The sequence below is a fragment of the Chiloscyllium plagiosum genome, chromosome 23 (genome assembly GCF_004010195.1).
Source record: "Chiloscyllium plagiosum isolate BGI_BamShark_2017 chromosome 23, ASM401019v2, whole genome shotgun sequence".
In the NCBI taxonomy this organism is placed as follows: Eukaryota; Metazoa; Chordata; class Chondrichthyes; order Orectolobiformes; family Hemiscylliidae; genus Chiloscyllium; species Chiloscyllium plagiosum.
This window is the reverse complement of record NC_057732.1, coordinates 17,467,009-17,482,604: the sequence shown is the minus strand read 5'-3', so window position 1 is coordinate 17,482,604 and position 15,596 is coordinate 17,467,009. Positions and strand designations below refer to the sequence as shown.

At 39.3% G+C, this 15,596-nt stretch overlaps 1 protein-coding gene across 1 annotated transcript in view; it reads right to left on the bottom strand.

Moving 5' to 3' along the window:
* Positions 1-10,812: 10,812 nt before the first annotated feature.
* lrrk2 (leucine-rich repeat kinase 2) overlaps positions 10,813-15,596 on the bottom strand; it is a 137,733-nt gene continuing 132,949 nt past the window's right edge. Inside the window, exons 49-51 of the mRNA XM_043713611.1 lie at positions 15,038-15,210; positions 14,303-14,383; positions 10,813-13,989 (exon numbers count right to left, since the gene is read on the bottom strand). Of these exons, the coding sequence (XP_043569546.1) occupies positions 13,868-13,989; positions 14,303-14,383; positions 15,038-15,210 (376 nt within the window). The 3' untranslated portion in view covers positions 10,813-13,867. The remainder of the gene's footprint in view (positions 13,990-14,302; positions 14,384-15,037; positions 15,211-15,596) is intronic.

The following is a 15,596-nucleotide window of genomic DNA, read 5'->3' as shown; positions in this document are numbered from 1 at the left end:
TTTACCTTCGTACCTCATTTTTTCTCTGCTTATTTCCTTCTTAGTAATCCTCTGTTGTTCTTTACAAGCTTCCCAGTCCTCTGTTTTCCCACTCATCTTTGCTATGTTATACTTTTTCTCTTTTGACTTTATATGTTTCTTAACTTCCCTCATCAGCCACGGCCACCCCTGCCTCCTCATAGGATCTTTCTTCCTTTTTGGATTGAACTGATCCTGCATTATACCCAGAAATATCTGCCATTGTTCCTCCACTGTCATCCCTGCTAAGGTATTGCACCATTGAACTTTGGCCAGCTCCTCCCTCATAGCTCCATAGTTCCCTTTATTCAACTGAAATATTGTCACTACCGATTGTACTCTCTCCCTTTTAAATTGCAGACTGAAGCTTAATGTATTATGGTCACTACCTCCTAATGGCTCCTTCACTTCGAGGTCCCTGATCAATTCTGGTTCATTGCACAATACCAGATCCAGAATTGCCTTCTCCCTGGTAGGCTCCAGCACCAGCTGTTCTAAAAATCCATCTCGGAGGCACTCCACAAAGTCTCTTTCTTGAGGTCCAATACCATCCTGATTCTCCCAGTCTACCTGCATGTTGAAATGCCCCATAACAACTGTAGTAACACTTTTACGACAGACCAATTTCAGCTCCTTATTCAACTTACACCCTACATCCATACTACTGTTTGTGGGCCTGTAGATAACTCCCAAGCTCTATCCATACTAACTCTACATCCCCTGATTCTAGGTCCCCCCACACAAGGGACTGAATATCATCCCTTACTAACAGGGCCACCCCACCCCCTCTGCCCGTCAGTCTGACTTTACGATATCACGTAAAGCTTTGAATATTCATTTCCTAGGCCTTGTCCACTTGAAGCCACATCTTAGTTATCCCCATAATATCGTAGCTGCCAATTTCCAAAAGAGCCTCAAGCTCATCCATCTTATTTCTAATACTTCGTGCATTCATATATAGTATATTTAATTTGTTACTGCCCTCACCCTTCCTATCAACCTCTATTTCACTCAACCTTACAGTATGATTAGATTACTTACAGTGTGGAAACAGGCCCTTCGGCCCAACAAGTCCACACTGACCCGCCGAAGTGCAACCCACCCAGACCCATTCCCCTACATTTATCCCTGCCCCTAAACACTACAGGCAATGGCCAATTCACCTTACGTGCACATTTTTTTGGACTGTGGGAGGAAACTGGAGCACCCGGAGGAAGCCCATTCAGACATGGGGAGAATGTGCAAACTCCACACAGTCGCCTGAGGCGGGAATTGAATCCGGGTCCCTAGCGCTGTGAGGCAGCAGTGCTAACCACTGTGCCACCGTGCCGCTCATGATCCCTTTTTGAGTTTTCTGCTTCATTGATACCATTGTCTTTCTTGACTTCCCTTGTTCTAACTTTCCCTTCAATTTCCTTCTTAGACTTCCAGTTTGTCCCCTCTCCCCCACTACTTAGTTTAAACGCAGCTGTGTTGCAGTAGCAAACCTGCCTGCCAGAATGCTAGTCCCCAACCTATTAAGGTGCAAACCGTCTCTTTTGTATAATTTATACTTACCACAAAACATAACCCAGTGATCCAAGAATTTAAATCTTTGCTTCCTGCACCAGTTCCCCAGCCACACATTCAAGTCTATTATCTCCCTGTTCCTGGCCTCACCAGCCCGAGGAACTGGAAGCAAACCGGAGATAACCACTCTGAACGTCCTGCTTTTCAGCCTTCTTCCTAGTTCTCCGAAATCCCGCTGTAGTATGTTCCTCCTCTTCTTCCCGACATCATTTGCGCCGACATGTACCACACCTCTGGCTCTTCACCATCGCCCTTGAGGATTTCCTGCACTCTGTCTGCGATGTCCTTAATCCTGGCACCAGGAAGGCAACACACCATCCTTAAATCCCACCTGTTGCCACAGAAACCCCGTTCAGTTCCTCTCACTATGGAGTCGCCTATCCACCACACTCTGTGCGATGTCTGACTCCTCGGCTCTGCCTCCACGCAATTCCAATTACTCTGAAGATTTATTTCGATGAACATCAATTATCAAAGAACCAAGAAGCAGCAATTTTGTCAGATGCCTATGACCATTACATGCTGAGAAAGGATCAAAAAGGTGAGCCAATGGCTTAGTGGTATTTTCGCTGGATCCAATAGCGTTCTGGGGACTTGGGTTTGAATCCCACAATGGTGGAATGGCAGATGGTGTAATTTTAATTCAATAAATATCTGGAATTAAGAGTCTACTGATGACATGAATCCATTGTTGATTGTTGGAAAAAGCCATCTGGTTCACTAATGTCCTTTAGGGAGGGGAACAGCCATCCTTACCTAGTCTGGCTTACATGTGACTCCTAACTCACAGCAAAGTGGTTGACTCCTAACTGCCTTCTCGGCAATTAGAGGTGAGCAATAAATGCTCCCTAGCCAGCAATGCCCTCATTCCGTGAATGAATAAAGGAAAAATATATAGAAACAAATAATCATAATAGCAGGAATGTCTCAGACATCCTCAGAAAAGGAGAGGAAAGGAACTAGGTAGGAAAACTACAGCAATGGTCGAGGTAAAGCATTTTCCCTTGATTACCTCAGTTGGCTGGAAAGCTGGTTTGCAGTTTGATGCCAACAGCATGGATTTAACTTCCATACCAGCTGAGGTTACCATGAAGGACTCTCCTTCTCAACTTCTCACCTGAGGCATGATGACCCTCATGTCAAGCTACCATCAATTGTTTCTCTCTCAAATGAGAGAAGAGCCCTATGGTCTAGTTAAGCCTATGGCTTACTTTTAAAGAGGAAATACAGGCCACCTCAAACCAGCCAATGAGGAATGGGCATCAATCCATCTGAGTCTAACAGTGACATTTTAGAAGCAGTTCATGAAATTCCAATGCAGGTCAGTTAGGAATTAGAAAAATGTGGGCTAAAATCTTCAATCTTTTTTTTGCTGTATTTAAGTATAATGATAAGCTTAAATATTATTAAAGATGCCATACATGTCAGGAAGTGGGAAACCCCAAACAACAATTAAACTAGCACCTTCAATTTTGTTACTGGCTTTCAAATTAGAGGCTTTTAATAAATTGTTTAAGACACCTTACTAAAACCAAAAATGGGAATCAATATCTGCTAATAACCATGGTTGTTTCAATAAGATTTTCTGAGGCTGTGCCTTTGGGAAAAAGTTCAGCAAAAATAATAGTATAACAGTAAGTCCAATTTGTTTATTTATAAGATACAGAAAATGCATCTTATATCTTAAAGAAACCAAAAATGTACAAAATCCACATGGAATAGGAAAAATGAATTTTTGTTCACAACTAAAGAGGATTAGAATGTTTATTTTATATATCACAAAAATTTATCAATAGGCAAATGGGGAAATTTGGAATGACAACATACAACAATGCACAGAAAATTCACAGATAGTAGTCCCTTAAGCAATACATTGTGAACAAAGTTGATAAGCTAAAGACCATTTTGAAACGTCAGCAGTCATTTTTTTTTCCTAAATCAGCAGCAAAAGCTAAGGCTGGCACTGAAATGTCATTTTGCATTTGCCATCTTCTGGCTAAACAAAAGAAATAATTCACAAATGGGCAAGTAATTAAGTAAGCAAATGCTGAGGATATGAACTGCATATTCAAAGACTTGGTGTTGATTTGGCAAGTCATATTGCAGCTGTATAAGATTTCAGTTAGGCTTTATTTGGATTACTGTGTGCAGTTCTGATTCCCACACTATAAGATGGAGATGAAGGCTTTGGAAAGGGTGCAAAAGAGATTTACCAGGATGTTGCCTAGATTGGATTGTATTACTTACCTGCAAAGTTTGAACAAACTTGAATTGTGGACACTACAGCTTTGGAGGCTGAGGGGCGGCCTGATTAAAAATTTTTTAAATTATGAGAGGCATGGACAGGGTGAATAATCGGGGTCTTTGTCCTAGGATAGGGATGTCAAATGCTAGGAGTAGATGTTTAAGTTGAGACGGGGAAAGTAAAAGGGAAATGTGAGAGGTAAGTCTTTACACAGGATGGTAGGTGCATGGTATACACTGCCATGGGGAGGTGGTTAAAGCAGATATGATAGCAAAGTTTAAGAGGCATTTAGACATATATTTGTGGGCGGCACGGTGGCACAGTGGTTAGCACTGCTGCCTCGCAGCGCCAGAGACCCGGGTTCAATTCCCGCCTCTGGCGACAGACTGTGTGGAGTTTGCATGTTCTCCCCGTGTCTGCGTGGGTTTCCTCCGGGTGCTCCGGTTTCCTCCCACAGTCCAAAGATGTGCAGGTCAGGTGAATTGGCTATGCTAAATTGCCCGTAACGTTAGGTAAGGGGTAAATGTAGGGGTATGGGTGGGTTGCGCTTCGGCGGGGCGGTGTGGACTTGTTGGGCTGAAGGGCCTGTTTCCACGCTGTAAGTAATCTAATCTAATCTAATATATATGAACAGGTAGGGAATAGAAAAATACAGACCACATCCAGGCAGATGGAATTAACTTAGAATGGCATCGTTGTCAGCACAGACTTGGTGGACTGAAGTGCCTGTTTCTCTGCTGTATTTCTATGTTCTTTATTTTAAGCATAAAGAAAAACAAATAATTTCAATCCAGAGAATGTCATTGGCACTGCCACAGTAGCAAGACGAGTGAAATTTTATCTAAATGTGTCTTTCACAAACAACAACAGGACCTGGAGGACTGTGAACACTTCTCGTTTAATGTATCTATCAACATTACTAACTATAATATTGGCTTAAAAAATGATATCTCCAAACCATATTGTGAAGGGCTAATTATTAGGTGTTAATTGGAAGTGAGAATGAGCAATTGAAGAAAATGGAATATTACATTAAAAGCAGGCCTGATGCACAAACAGCCTGTTCTGGCTGGGGCCTGGGAAACAGAATATTGTGCAGTTAGCTTGGAGACACCTGGAGTTGGTTTTGTGCAATTAAATGCCTGGAAAAGTACTGAAAGCACTAAGAAATAGTGATGCAGTACATAACATTTGATTCAGAACAGTATTAATGGCAGGGACTTTGTCCCACTCATTAGACCTTCACTATTGGGCTGGGGTTTGTGAGACTGGGGTCATGGGCCTTCACCATTGGGCTGGGATTCATGAGAGGGGGGCTATGGACCTTTACCATTTGGCTGGGGTTTGAGAGATCAGGGTAGTAGAATCTGAGATCGAGCTCCAAGCGCAACTATCACAAGTCCCCGAAGAGCCAAAAGGCAGTGAGACTCATTGGTTTGCGTTTATATAAAGTAGATTAAACTAAAAGATTTGCTTATTAGTTTGGATAAGTAAATTAAGCTAATAAATTTGCTTTGAATTGAAGTGCACGTGTCTTCTTGCATTCATTTTGATGAGACCTTTAGGAAGGGCCTGAGCAAATTGCTCAAGAAGGATATCCTGGTTGAAAGATCATTCTGTATTCCAGAATGGTCCTCTAATGATGGGCTTGTTGTGCTAGCAAACGAGTGGCTGCAGTTTTGGGTGGATTTGGAGCAAAATCCCAAAAGGCTACTTCATGCCAAGAGGGACTGTCTAGAGGATGTAGGTGTTCCAAGTAAACAAAGAGTGTTGCTCTAAGGATGGATTCTGCTGACAGGCTCTATATGCTATCTCAGGTCTTACGGGAAAGAAAGGAGGTGAACAGTTGTTTTAAAAAAATTCTCAAGGTCAGGTTCGTAGGAGAGTAGTCTGACACAGAACAAACGACCAAGAGGCGAGTCTGCTAGAATATGGGCATTTTATTCCCCGCAGCGTCGCCACAACCAACGGGTCTGGCTTATACTCACTCTACATGTTACCGGAACTGGGAGCCGTCAGTTCTCGTAGAGCGGTTGCCAACAACCCACGCTCGGCGGTTAAACGTAACCCCGGAGCAGACTCACCGAACTGGAGACTTTTCCAGCTGATATACTCTTTTCCAGATATAAACATTCATGTGAACAGCAGAGCAAGGCTAAAAAACACATTCCATTCTGGTTACATACAGATAAGAAGATTCACACGGGGAGGTGTGTAATAAGATTCACACGGGACTAAGCAACACCTCCATTCCGGTTAGATTCACACATGTATTGGGACATAATTTTTAACCGTTTCACCACAACAGTACACTGACTGTTGCATCAACCATAGCAGAACAGCAGAAGGTTGCCTCAGAGAGATGGCGGATTGGTAAGCCAAGATAATGCAGTCAAGTGTAGCCTGCAAGTTGGTCACCATTCACAAGTGGGCAAAACTTGGAAGATGAATCCAAAGAAAGTGCACTCTGTTTTTGGCTTCACCGTAGGTGGCACGATGGCAAGCACTGTTGCCTCACAGTGCCAGAGACGCGGGTTGATTTCCTGCCTCAGGCGTGGAGCTTGCACATTCTCCCCGTGTTTGCGTGGGTTTCTTCCGGGTGCTCCGGTTTCCTCCCACAGTCCAAAAATGTGTAGGTTAGGTGAACTGGCTATGCTAAATTGCCTGTAGTATTAGGTGAAGGGGTAAATGTAGGGGAATGGGTGTGGGTGGGTTGCTCTTCGGAGGGTCGGTGTGGACTTGATGGGCTGAAGAGCCTGTTTCCACACTGTAAAGTAATCTAATCTAATTGTGAGACATATCTGCAATGAATCCCTTTGATACTTCAAGCGGACTCTGGGTGTGGAGTGAAATAATTTAGTTATTCCACTTTAAAAGAGAAAGGTCCATGCAATATTCAAATGTTGAAGATAGTGAATTAATTGTATGATGATATGGGGCACAGTCACGATTTTTCAGTTCAAAGTTGGCTTGGCACAGCCATTACAAGACCTGAGACAGTTGCCGCCCTCAGGCAGTACGTGACCGAGAAAGCCTGGCTATTGTATCCATTGTTGAATATAGCGGAATAAATTAATGTAGGTTTGCTCGCTGAGCTGAAAGTTTCATTTTCAGACGTTTCTTCACCATAATAGGTAACATTTTCAGTGAGTCTCCGGACGAAGGCTCACTGAAGATGTTACCTAGTGTGGTGATGAAATGTTTGAAAATGAACCTTCCAGTTCAGCGAGCAAACCTACATCCAGAACCTCAAACTGACCTAAATTTCTTCTCAAAACTAGGCTAAGGGAATAAACCTTCGCTGTCTGAATGTGAATTCTTTGGGTGTCCACAGTGCACTAAGTGTTAACCCTTTGTGGTCCGGTTCACGTGTTTTCATTCGTTCTCTGCCAAAATGCTGTTTTGTGTCATTTGCATTTTTCTCTGGAACTCAAGATTTCAGGAAGATTGAAATTTAGTTTATATGGTGTGAGTGTACGGTGATGTGACAGTGTATTGTTTGTATCAGTTTAGAACATTCATTGTTAACTTGATGTACCTTTTTAAGAACAATCAATAATTGTGTTTGAAAAAAAATTCCAGTGGAATTGGTTTCTTAAGGGCTTAGTGAAAACTTACCTCTTGGAATTGTTTGCAATCAAATGAAACAAATTGAAGAAAGGAAATTAGGTTTATCATATAACTTAGTTCCTCTTTCCTTTGTGTCATATTTAATTTGAGAAAAGAGTCCTAAGTAAATGGTAATTTTTAAAATCTTTGATTGAATTATTGTGTTTGGAATTTCATTTTCTGGTCAGATTGAACTTCCAAATATTATTCTAATATATGAGTGAATCTTTAATTCCACAAAAACGTATTAGGTTTGTTCATCTTAAATGTTAGTTGGTCAATTGGTGCTCTAAAAATGAGGAGAATTCAAATTTTGGGAAGATAATTCTCTTTGAACAGAATTATCCAACAGCAAAAATCAAAACATGCTCGACAGAAATCTGAAAGCAGACAATAATTGGGACTATTATCTTGCAAGACAAGGCAGGTAACCTTGAGAATTGTAGCTGTAGCCATTCCATCGTAGTGAGACAAAACAAATGTGTAATGTCACCAAGAGCAGGACGGGGTGAACAAAGGATTCTTAGACCAAACAAGGGAAAAGATCAACAATCCTTTCCCTCCAGTGAAACTAAAGAAGTTTTCTGTGAAATTGGATTGTTTTTACAGAGGTTTCTATGACAGCATTCATTACTAAAATCAGTACTGAAATAAGGATACAAAGAGAACAAAGAACAATACAGCACAGGAACAGGTCCTTCAGTGCACCAATTCTGCTCCAATTCCTAATCCCTATTTACACCTGCTACTGATTATCCACACGAGGTTACTATTTCTCTGTTCACCTCCCGTGCATATGTCTACCAAGATATGTCTTAAACATTGTTAATGTGCCTGCTTCCACCTCCTCCACTGGCAGTGCGTTCTAAGCACCCACCATTCTGTGAAAATATTTACCCTCACTTTCCCCATTTAAAGGAGGAGTCTGAAAGCATTATCGGTTCACGACTTTGAAATCTTACTTTATTGAAACGTTCAAAAAACATAAAATGCTGTGAAAAGAAATGGTTTAACATACTCTCAAAACAGAGATAAAACGTTTTGGAAAGCATCCAATTTGAACTCCAAATTATTAGCAAGAAAGTTTTTCCTGTATACTCACATTTGCTTTTTTTTGAAGGTGGACTTAAAACAATGATAAAAAGGTTTTATTTAAGACAATAGAAATTTAAAATGCTAGTTTGAAATTATCAGAAGATTTTTGACAGATTTTTAAAAACTAAATACATAAATTGTGACATGATGTCACCTGCTTACTTGGGCCCTACCCCTTCTGAGATCAGCAGAATTAATGTTTTCTGCTGCCAGTTTTAAATCTTCTCACAGAGCCTCTGTGGGGTGAGATGCATTGTCTGAACATTATTAACTTACCAGGCTTCTTCCAAAGCCATAGAGAATTTTGTTTTCTCATGTTTTTTGAGCAGATTTCAGAACTCAAAGAAGGAACTGAAAGCCTGTGAAGTCAAAGTCTTTGAAAACAAGAGAACCCTGAACTGACCACGATCACTGGAATCACCAATATAAGACTGTTACTTAAAACCATCAGCCTGGATGTAATTGTTTCTGAAATTGGAACTGATTGAAAATTACTTAAGGCAAATTGCTAGTTCAAAGTTAAAAATCACACAACACCAGGTTATAGTCCAACAGGTTTATTTGGAAGCACTAGCTTTCGGAGCACTGCTCCTTAATCAGGTAATTGTGGAGTATAAGATGGTAAGACACAGAATTTATAGCAAAAGTTTACAGTGTGATGTAATTGAAATTATATGTTAAAAAGACTCGGATTGTTTGTTAAGTCTCTCATTTTTTAGAATGAACATGTTGGTTTCAAGTCAGCCCAGATAATGCATTTAAGGTATGAGGTGCTCTAGGTGAAACTGTCCATGCCACAATGTTCAAACTGATTATAATCTAAAAAGAATAGATTTGCAGAATCTTACATGAATACATACAGTTTTTGAGCAAAATAAAATGTAATTCTGCAAGTACAGATTCAGCCCACAAACTTGTGCAAGTGTGTGTGCGCGCGTGCACATTGTGCATGGTAATTCATGGGGGAAGATTTAGAATAAGAGAAAAAGTGACACAGCATCAAATGGAAATGACTCACTTTGGGTATAGTTAAATGGAATATATCCAACAAAATCAAAGTGTAGATAGAATTAGATAATTGAGAGTTTTCTCTTTGGAGATATGTGCATGCTTGTCTGTCAGTTTTTTTTAAAACAGAAGTGATTCGGATGATTTGGCCATCACCCGGAACACTGGGACTGGGTGGAATATACATGCACTCTCCACCAACGTTTGATCTTTTGAAAGATTAGATGAAGGTCAAGAATGAATGGGATGATCTTGGGATACCAAATGTAAGTGCCCAAGAGTGATGGCTACATCTAAAGTATCAAATATGAGAGAATAAAAGATGAAAATGCACTGAAGAGCAGGACTCTGACATGTGCACCTAACTTGACAAATGATTATTGTGGTTTGATTAAAAAAACTGTTTAAATGGTAAGGCAGAGACATGATTCATGAAAAGCTGTCTTTAAAACAATGAAAGTGGTATTAGTGAAACGGAGATAAAATTTACAGGGTGATTTGCTGTTACATCAAAATGTCCTTGGTCTAACCATCTTCAGCTGCTTCATCAATGACCTTCCCTCCACAGTAAGGTCAGAAGTGGCAATGCTCACCAATGATTAGCATGATTTGCAACTCCTCAAGTACTGAAGCATTCCATGTTCAAATGCAACAAGATCTGGACAATATTCAGGCTCCGGGTGGCAAGTTTCAAAAAGTGTGGTGCTGGAAAAGCAGTCAGCCAGGCAACACCTGAGAAGCAAGAGAGTCGACATTTCGAGCATAAGCTCCTGATGAAGAGCTTGTGCACAAAAAGTCGACTCTCGTGCTCCTTGGATGCTGCCTGACCGGCTGTGCTTTTCCAACAGCACACTTTTGGACTCTGATCTCCAGCATTTACAGTCCTCACTTTCTCCTTGGATTGACAAGTGGCAAGCAACAGTCATGCCACATAAATATCAGGCAATGGCATCGCCAAATAAGAAACAATCTAACTACTGCCTTTTTGGTTTTAAATAGCACGCAGCAGCAAAAACACCATCTGCTTGGGTGCATGCTGTAGAGGACCAACCAAACCCAACCACCCTGTGGCTCAACACTTCAATTCCCCCTCCCACTCCACCAAGGATATGCAGGTCTTTGGACTCCTCCATCGCCAGACCACAACAACACGACGGTTGGAGAAAGAACGCCTCATCTTCCGCCTAGGAACCCTCCAACCACAAGGGATGAACTCGGATTTCACCAATTTCCTCATTTCCCCTCCCCCCACCTTGACTCAGCTCCTGTTCCCTGGATGCTGCCTGACCTGCTGCGCTTTTCCAGCAACACATTTTCAGCTCTGCATGCTGTAGACACTGGTGTTTTAGGCATATGGCTTATACCAATAACCAGATCCACCAGGAAGAAGATTGGGAACAATGGCCTTTCCATACTCCTGTTTCTGAACCATTACATTGCAGCACAGCAGGGGAACTGACATTTGGAGGAAGTTATCACTCAATGATACAATCATTCACAAAACTGGCCCTAACCACATGTGTGTGACGAGCACCCCAATATTTTAGAAAAAGAGAAACAACCCATTAAATTCATAGGTTATGTTATCTATGATGCAATTAAATATAAACCCTACATAATTAAAGAATGGGAGGCATTAACCATGTTTTGCATCACCAGTCAATTTAGTAGGGTTCCTCTGCATGTGATGGCAGTATTTCTATTGTCAATCCTTCAAATATTGCTAATAAAATATACTCAAATTAAACTTTTGTTTCCAGGTGTCATAGGATAGTGAATTGGAATTTAAAGAAGATGAACCTTTAACAATGTATTGGCATCATACTGGCAAAACTAATAGACTATTTGAAGGATAAAGATATTTTACCAAATGTTGTTTCTACCAACAATGAGATTACCGATCTTGTCTGGTCTCGGTTGAAAATGCAACACTGTCCGCCATACCACTTGTTCAATTACTCAGTAACATTTTAGTAGGAAGCTCATTTAGCATTTTAAGATACTGGTTGCACAGGAACTCTTTTCAACAATCAGAAAGAACACAAAGATATTTAAAGGTGGCATGAACTGGAACAAGTCTCCCTTAACGTCAAAACTTATGACATCTAAAGTTGCAATTTCCTGAAACCGTATTAGTTAAAATATCCTTCAGTTAAGTCTGTTATCTTACTTCGGGCAGATATTTGGCAATCCACCTCTTCCCCCTTAATCACAGCATCTCAGGGTGCAATGAATAACAAAGGTTCACAAAACAGAAGGCAACACAGCCAGACTGTCTAATTCTGCCAAGATGTCCCTAACCCTATCTGTAGAACCAGACACATTTACCCAGCAATGACTGCGAAATGGCTCGCCAGGAAACGTGTCAGCAGCAGACCAATCAGTAAGCCAGACTCACTGACATGGTTAACCAGCACAATACGGTTGGTTCTGACATTACTTTTCAGGGTGCATGAGCTGTTCATTCAATTTTGTAGCTTTGCATCCTTATACTCCAGCATAAGTAATATTTGCGCCGCAAGTTATCAGGTTTTTCATCTTTACTTTTTCATTTTTATTGCAATGCTACTTCCCAAAGCACAGAACTATTTGTTGCAATCCACAATGACACTGTCTTTCCAATCCCCACCATTATCAGTTCTTCACCTGTGTCTTACCAGCAGCTATTTCCTCAACCCATGAACTGCATACTTCAGGACAACGTGCTGCTGGGATGTTCCTTGCGAACAATGTTACAAGGAATAGAGAGTGGTGCATTGTCCTGCAGTATTGCAAGCTGCTGCCCCAGACCTAAAATGGGAACTGTCATTAATGTTACAGTGGCTCCTCCAGGAGATAAATTTTAATAGATTTTGCATTGCTATTTGAAAATTATTTGCATACCTGTGTGGATTAAGGAATGCTCTTCTAAAAAAATATCCTCAACAGAATTATGAGCATACAATTTCCATAGCTTCCTTCTGTTTGTGATGGTTCTCTTGAATTACGTATAACTTTGGTAAGCAACCAGAGTATTTTTCAAATGCTGTAAATTGAAGGAGCACATAGATAGCAATAGGCATTTGAAAAGTAAAACTTATCATAAATATAAAGCTAGCTTGTGTTTTATGTGTAAAATCCTTTGAGTGTAATGATGTGCCAAGTTTATTGCATTAGTTTACAATGAAAATATGTGCCTTGAGGTTTTGCATGATTAGAATTCAAAGTTCTGAGACAGTTTGCATGGGCCAGCTCTATATCCACAGACATTTGAGAAATGGCTTAGTTATTAGTAATAACTATGGCAATGTTTAGAAGGTGTTCCAATCTTTATTCCCAGATTCCATGATTAGTTGGCTGTTATCTCTTGCCACTACCTCTTATCAGAAATATTGTAGAAAATATTCTGGAGTAGCAAATTTATGTTTAAATTCAGTTTATGTTCTTCTCGGAATAGCACTGTCATTTAAAAGTCACTAAACGGGGGTTCAAATGCCACAAAAGGATAATTACAGGAATTATTTTAGCTCCTTCATGTACAATATCCAAAACTTAAAAATTCAATTACCAGCATCCAAACTCCCTTTTATTGTATTAGTCACCAGGCATTACCAGCTATATTTTTTGCTGCAAATGTGCCTGTGTAGAGGTAACATAGATACATTTCATTTACAGCAATTTTAAAGGTAACCACAATCTTTCCCTCTATCAAACGTTTCTGGCATATTTTCTTTCATAAAGAGACTGCCATTTTTGTGATGAGCTTTTTGAGGACATGATCTCTTAGTTTGAGCTCCTCACATCATTCTCACTAGCAGACTAGAAACAAATTCTGGAAACTCTGAAGACTCTAGCGGTATCAATAGTGAATCAGTTGGGTGGTCACAAATTCTACCTTGGCATTCCCTTACTGGGTTTAGTCTCAGGTCCAAAAATCAATCATCTTATACTGTCAGCACTTAACTTCCAGTGTGATTATTGACTTATCAATCATTAACTTCAGAACACTCCCAGCAACACACTGCACTGGCAAATCATTCAGGTTAGTATCCAAACTGTAAATTTATTTATATTATTGCAATATTACAAGTGCAAAAGTTCAGGGATCTAAAAATTTAAACTAACTGCATGTCAAGTTACAAAAATATATGACTAGTTTCAATCTCCATGGAGGGAGTGTTCTCAAGAGGATAAATACAGGAGGCAATTTAGCTCCATTTTGTGCAATATCCCATATTTAAAAATTCTTTTGTGTAAGTTAGGTTTACCACTTCGTATTTTCAATGAACCCAAAACTTTAAATTAATTAAGAAAATATATACATATGTATTTGTCCATGTGCACTCATTCCAAAGAACCAGTTCTCATTTTTTCAATTATTTCTCTTCTCATATCTGTGTGCTTCTTCAGGCTTTGGATCTCAAATGGAAGGTTCAAGTCCCAAACGAACAGCTGTGATTGCAATTCTGTAACATCAAATTTCAATTATTAATTTCAAGAAACAAGGTGAGAGGGTTTATGTGTGAAAAGGTTTAACCTTTACACAAGATGAAGTTGCATTGTGTCCTACAATAAATAAAAGTGAAAGTAGGAATTTTTTATGTAGAATTAATTATTTGTTTTTTTTTAAAACAACTGTGTCAAGTAATTCAATAACTCAGGGGAAAATCTTCACTTAATTACACAACTGTAGGTGTGCAGACAAAATTAATTATTAAAATTATAATGCTGTTTATTTTTCAAACTATTACAACAAAATATTCAGAAAATTAACCATACCACTCTGTTGTTTGTTATTTCCATTGGAATCTATACAGACATTTCCTAGGATCAGTATGACAGTATGAAGGTATCCCTTCTCTAAAACACAGAATTAAAGAAATGTGCTTAGCAGCAATAAAAGGACAAACAATCTCAATCTTTTATTAAAAGTAATGCATTGATTTGTAATTTGAAATTGATATTTATTCATTTAAAATTTGCACAAGCTTCTCATTGGTATTTTTTATTTTAAGTTCCTATGCTCAAATGTTTAAATGGACCCTATCCATGTAAACATCAATTTAACTCTTGGAGGAGATTGAAGTATCACTAGCAGAAGAACCTCCAGCAGAAATTCATGATTATTCTTTTACAAAAGCATCTATTCTATTACATAGTAAGAGTAGTGCAGAGATTCCAGGCGCATATATAAAGATAATTGTTAACATAACAAAATATTAATAATTGAGAGCACTGGAACAGAAATTAACATTATACCCCATCAAAACAGTCACCAAGAATCAGTTGTAAACAGTGATCACCCTGGAAAACTTGAAACATGCGTTTTCACCTACTTTTTTTCACCTATTGTGACAACTATCACTTTACAATAACATTTTGAAAAAAAATTGTTCCTAAGTAAACAAAAGTTGCATTTACGGGATTATTTTTATAATTTAAGCAGTTTTTTAAAAAAAAAATGCTTTGAACTAATCCGTGATTCAATGTTTGAAATCAGGCTCAAAACCTTACCGATTTGTGCTGGCACCATACTTCTGATAGAATGACAGAATTTCTCAATGACCCGAATGGGCTGATGAGTGGAAAGATCTAATAATATGACATCACCCCCTCCTGTTCCAATCCAAAGGGCACTTGTCTTCTGAAGATGAAGTGCTTTCACTCGAGCTGAATATGTCTCATTCCTAGGAAAATTATGATTATTTTGTTTTACAATGCATATATGAAAAATAAATGTGTTCCTTCTTTAGGGCAACTTAGCAAATTAACGAAAATTAGAATATTGAACTGAAAAATAATAAAACCATCTATTATTGTGATTCTGATGACAAGATTCTAAATGAAATCATGTTATTTTGATGCTTTGCACTCAGCTCTTCTACCAGTGCTCATACACAGAGTTTCATGTTGGCATACTTCAACGATTTATTCCCTCTACCAAAATAAAGAACGTGGACAAAAGCAGACTGTTAAAAAATATTGTGAAGTGGACGGCAGCACAGCAAGAAAACCTCTCACTTAAACAGTGAAATTAAGTTATAGGAAACAATGATTTGTACTAGATTTTCTA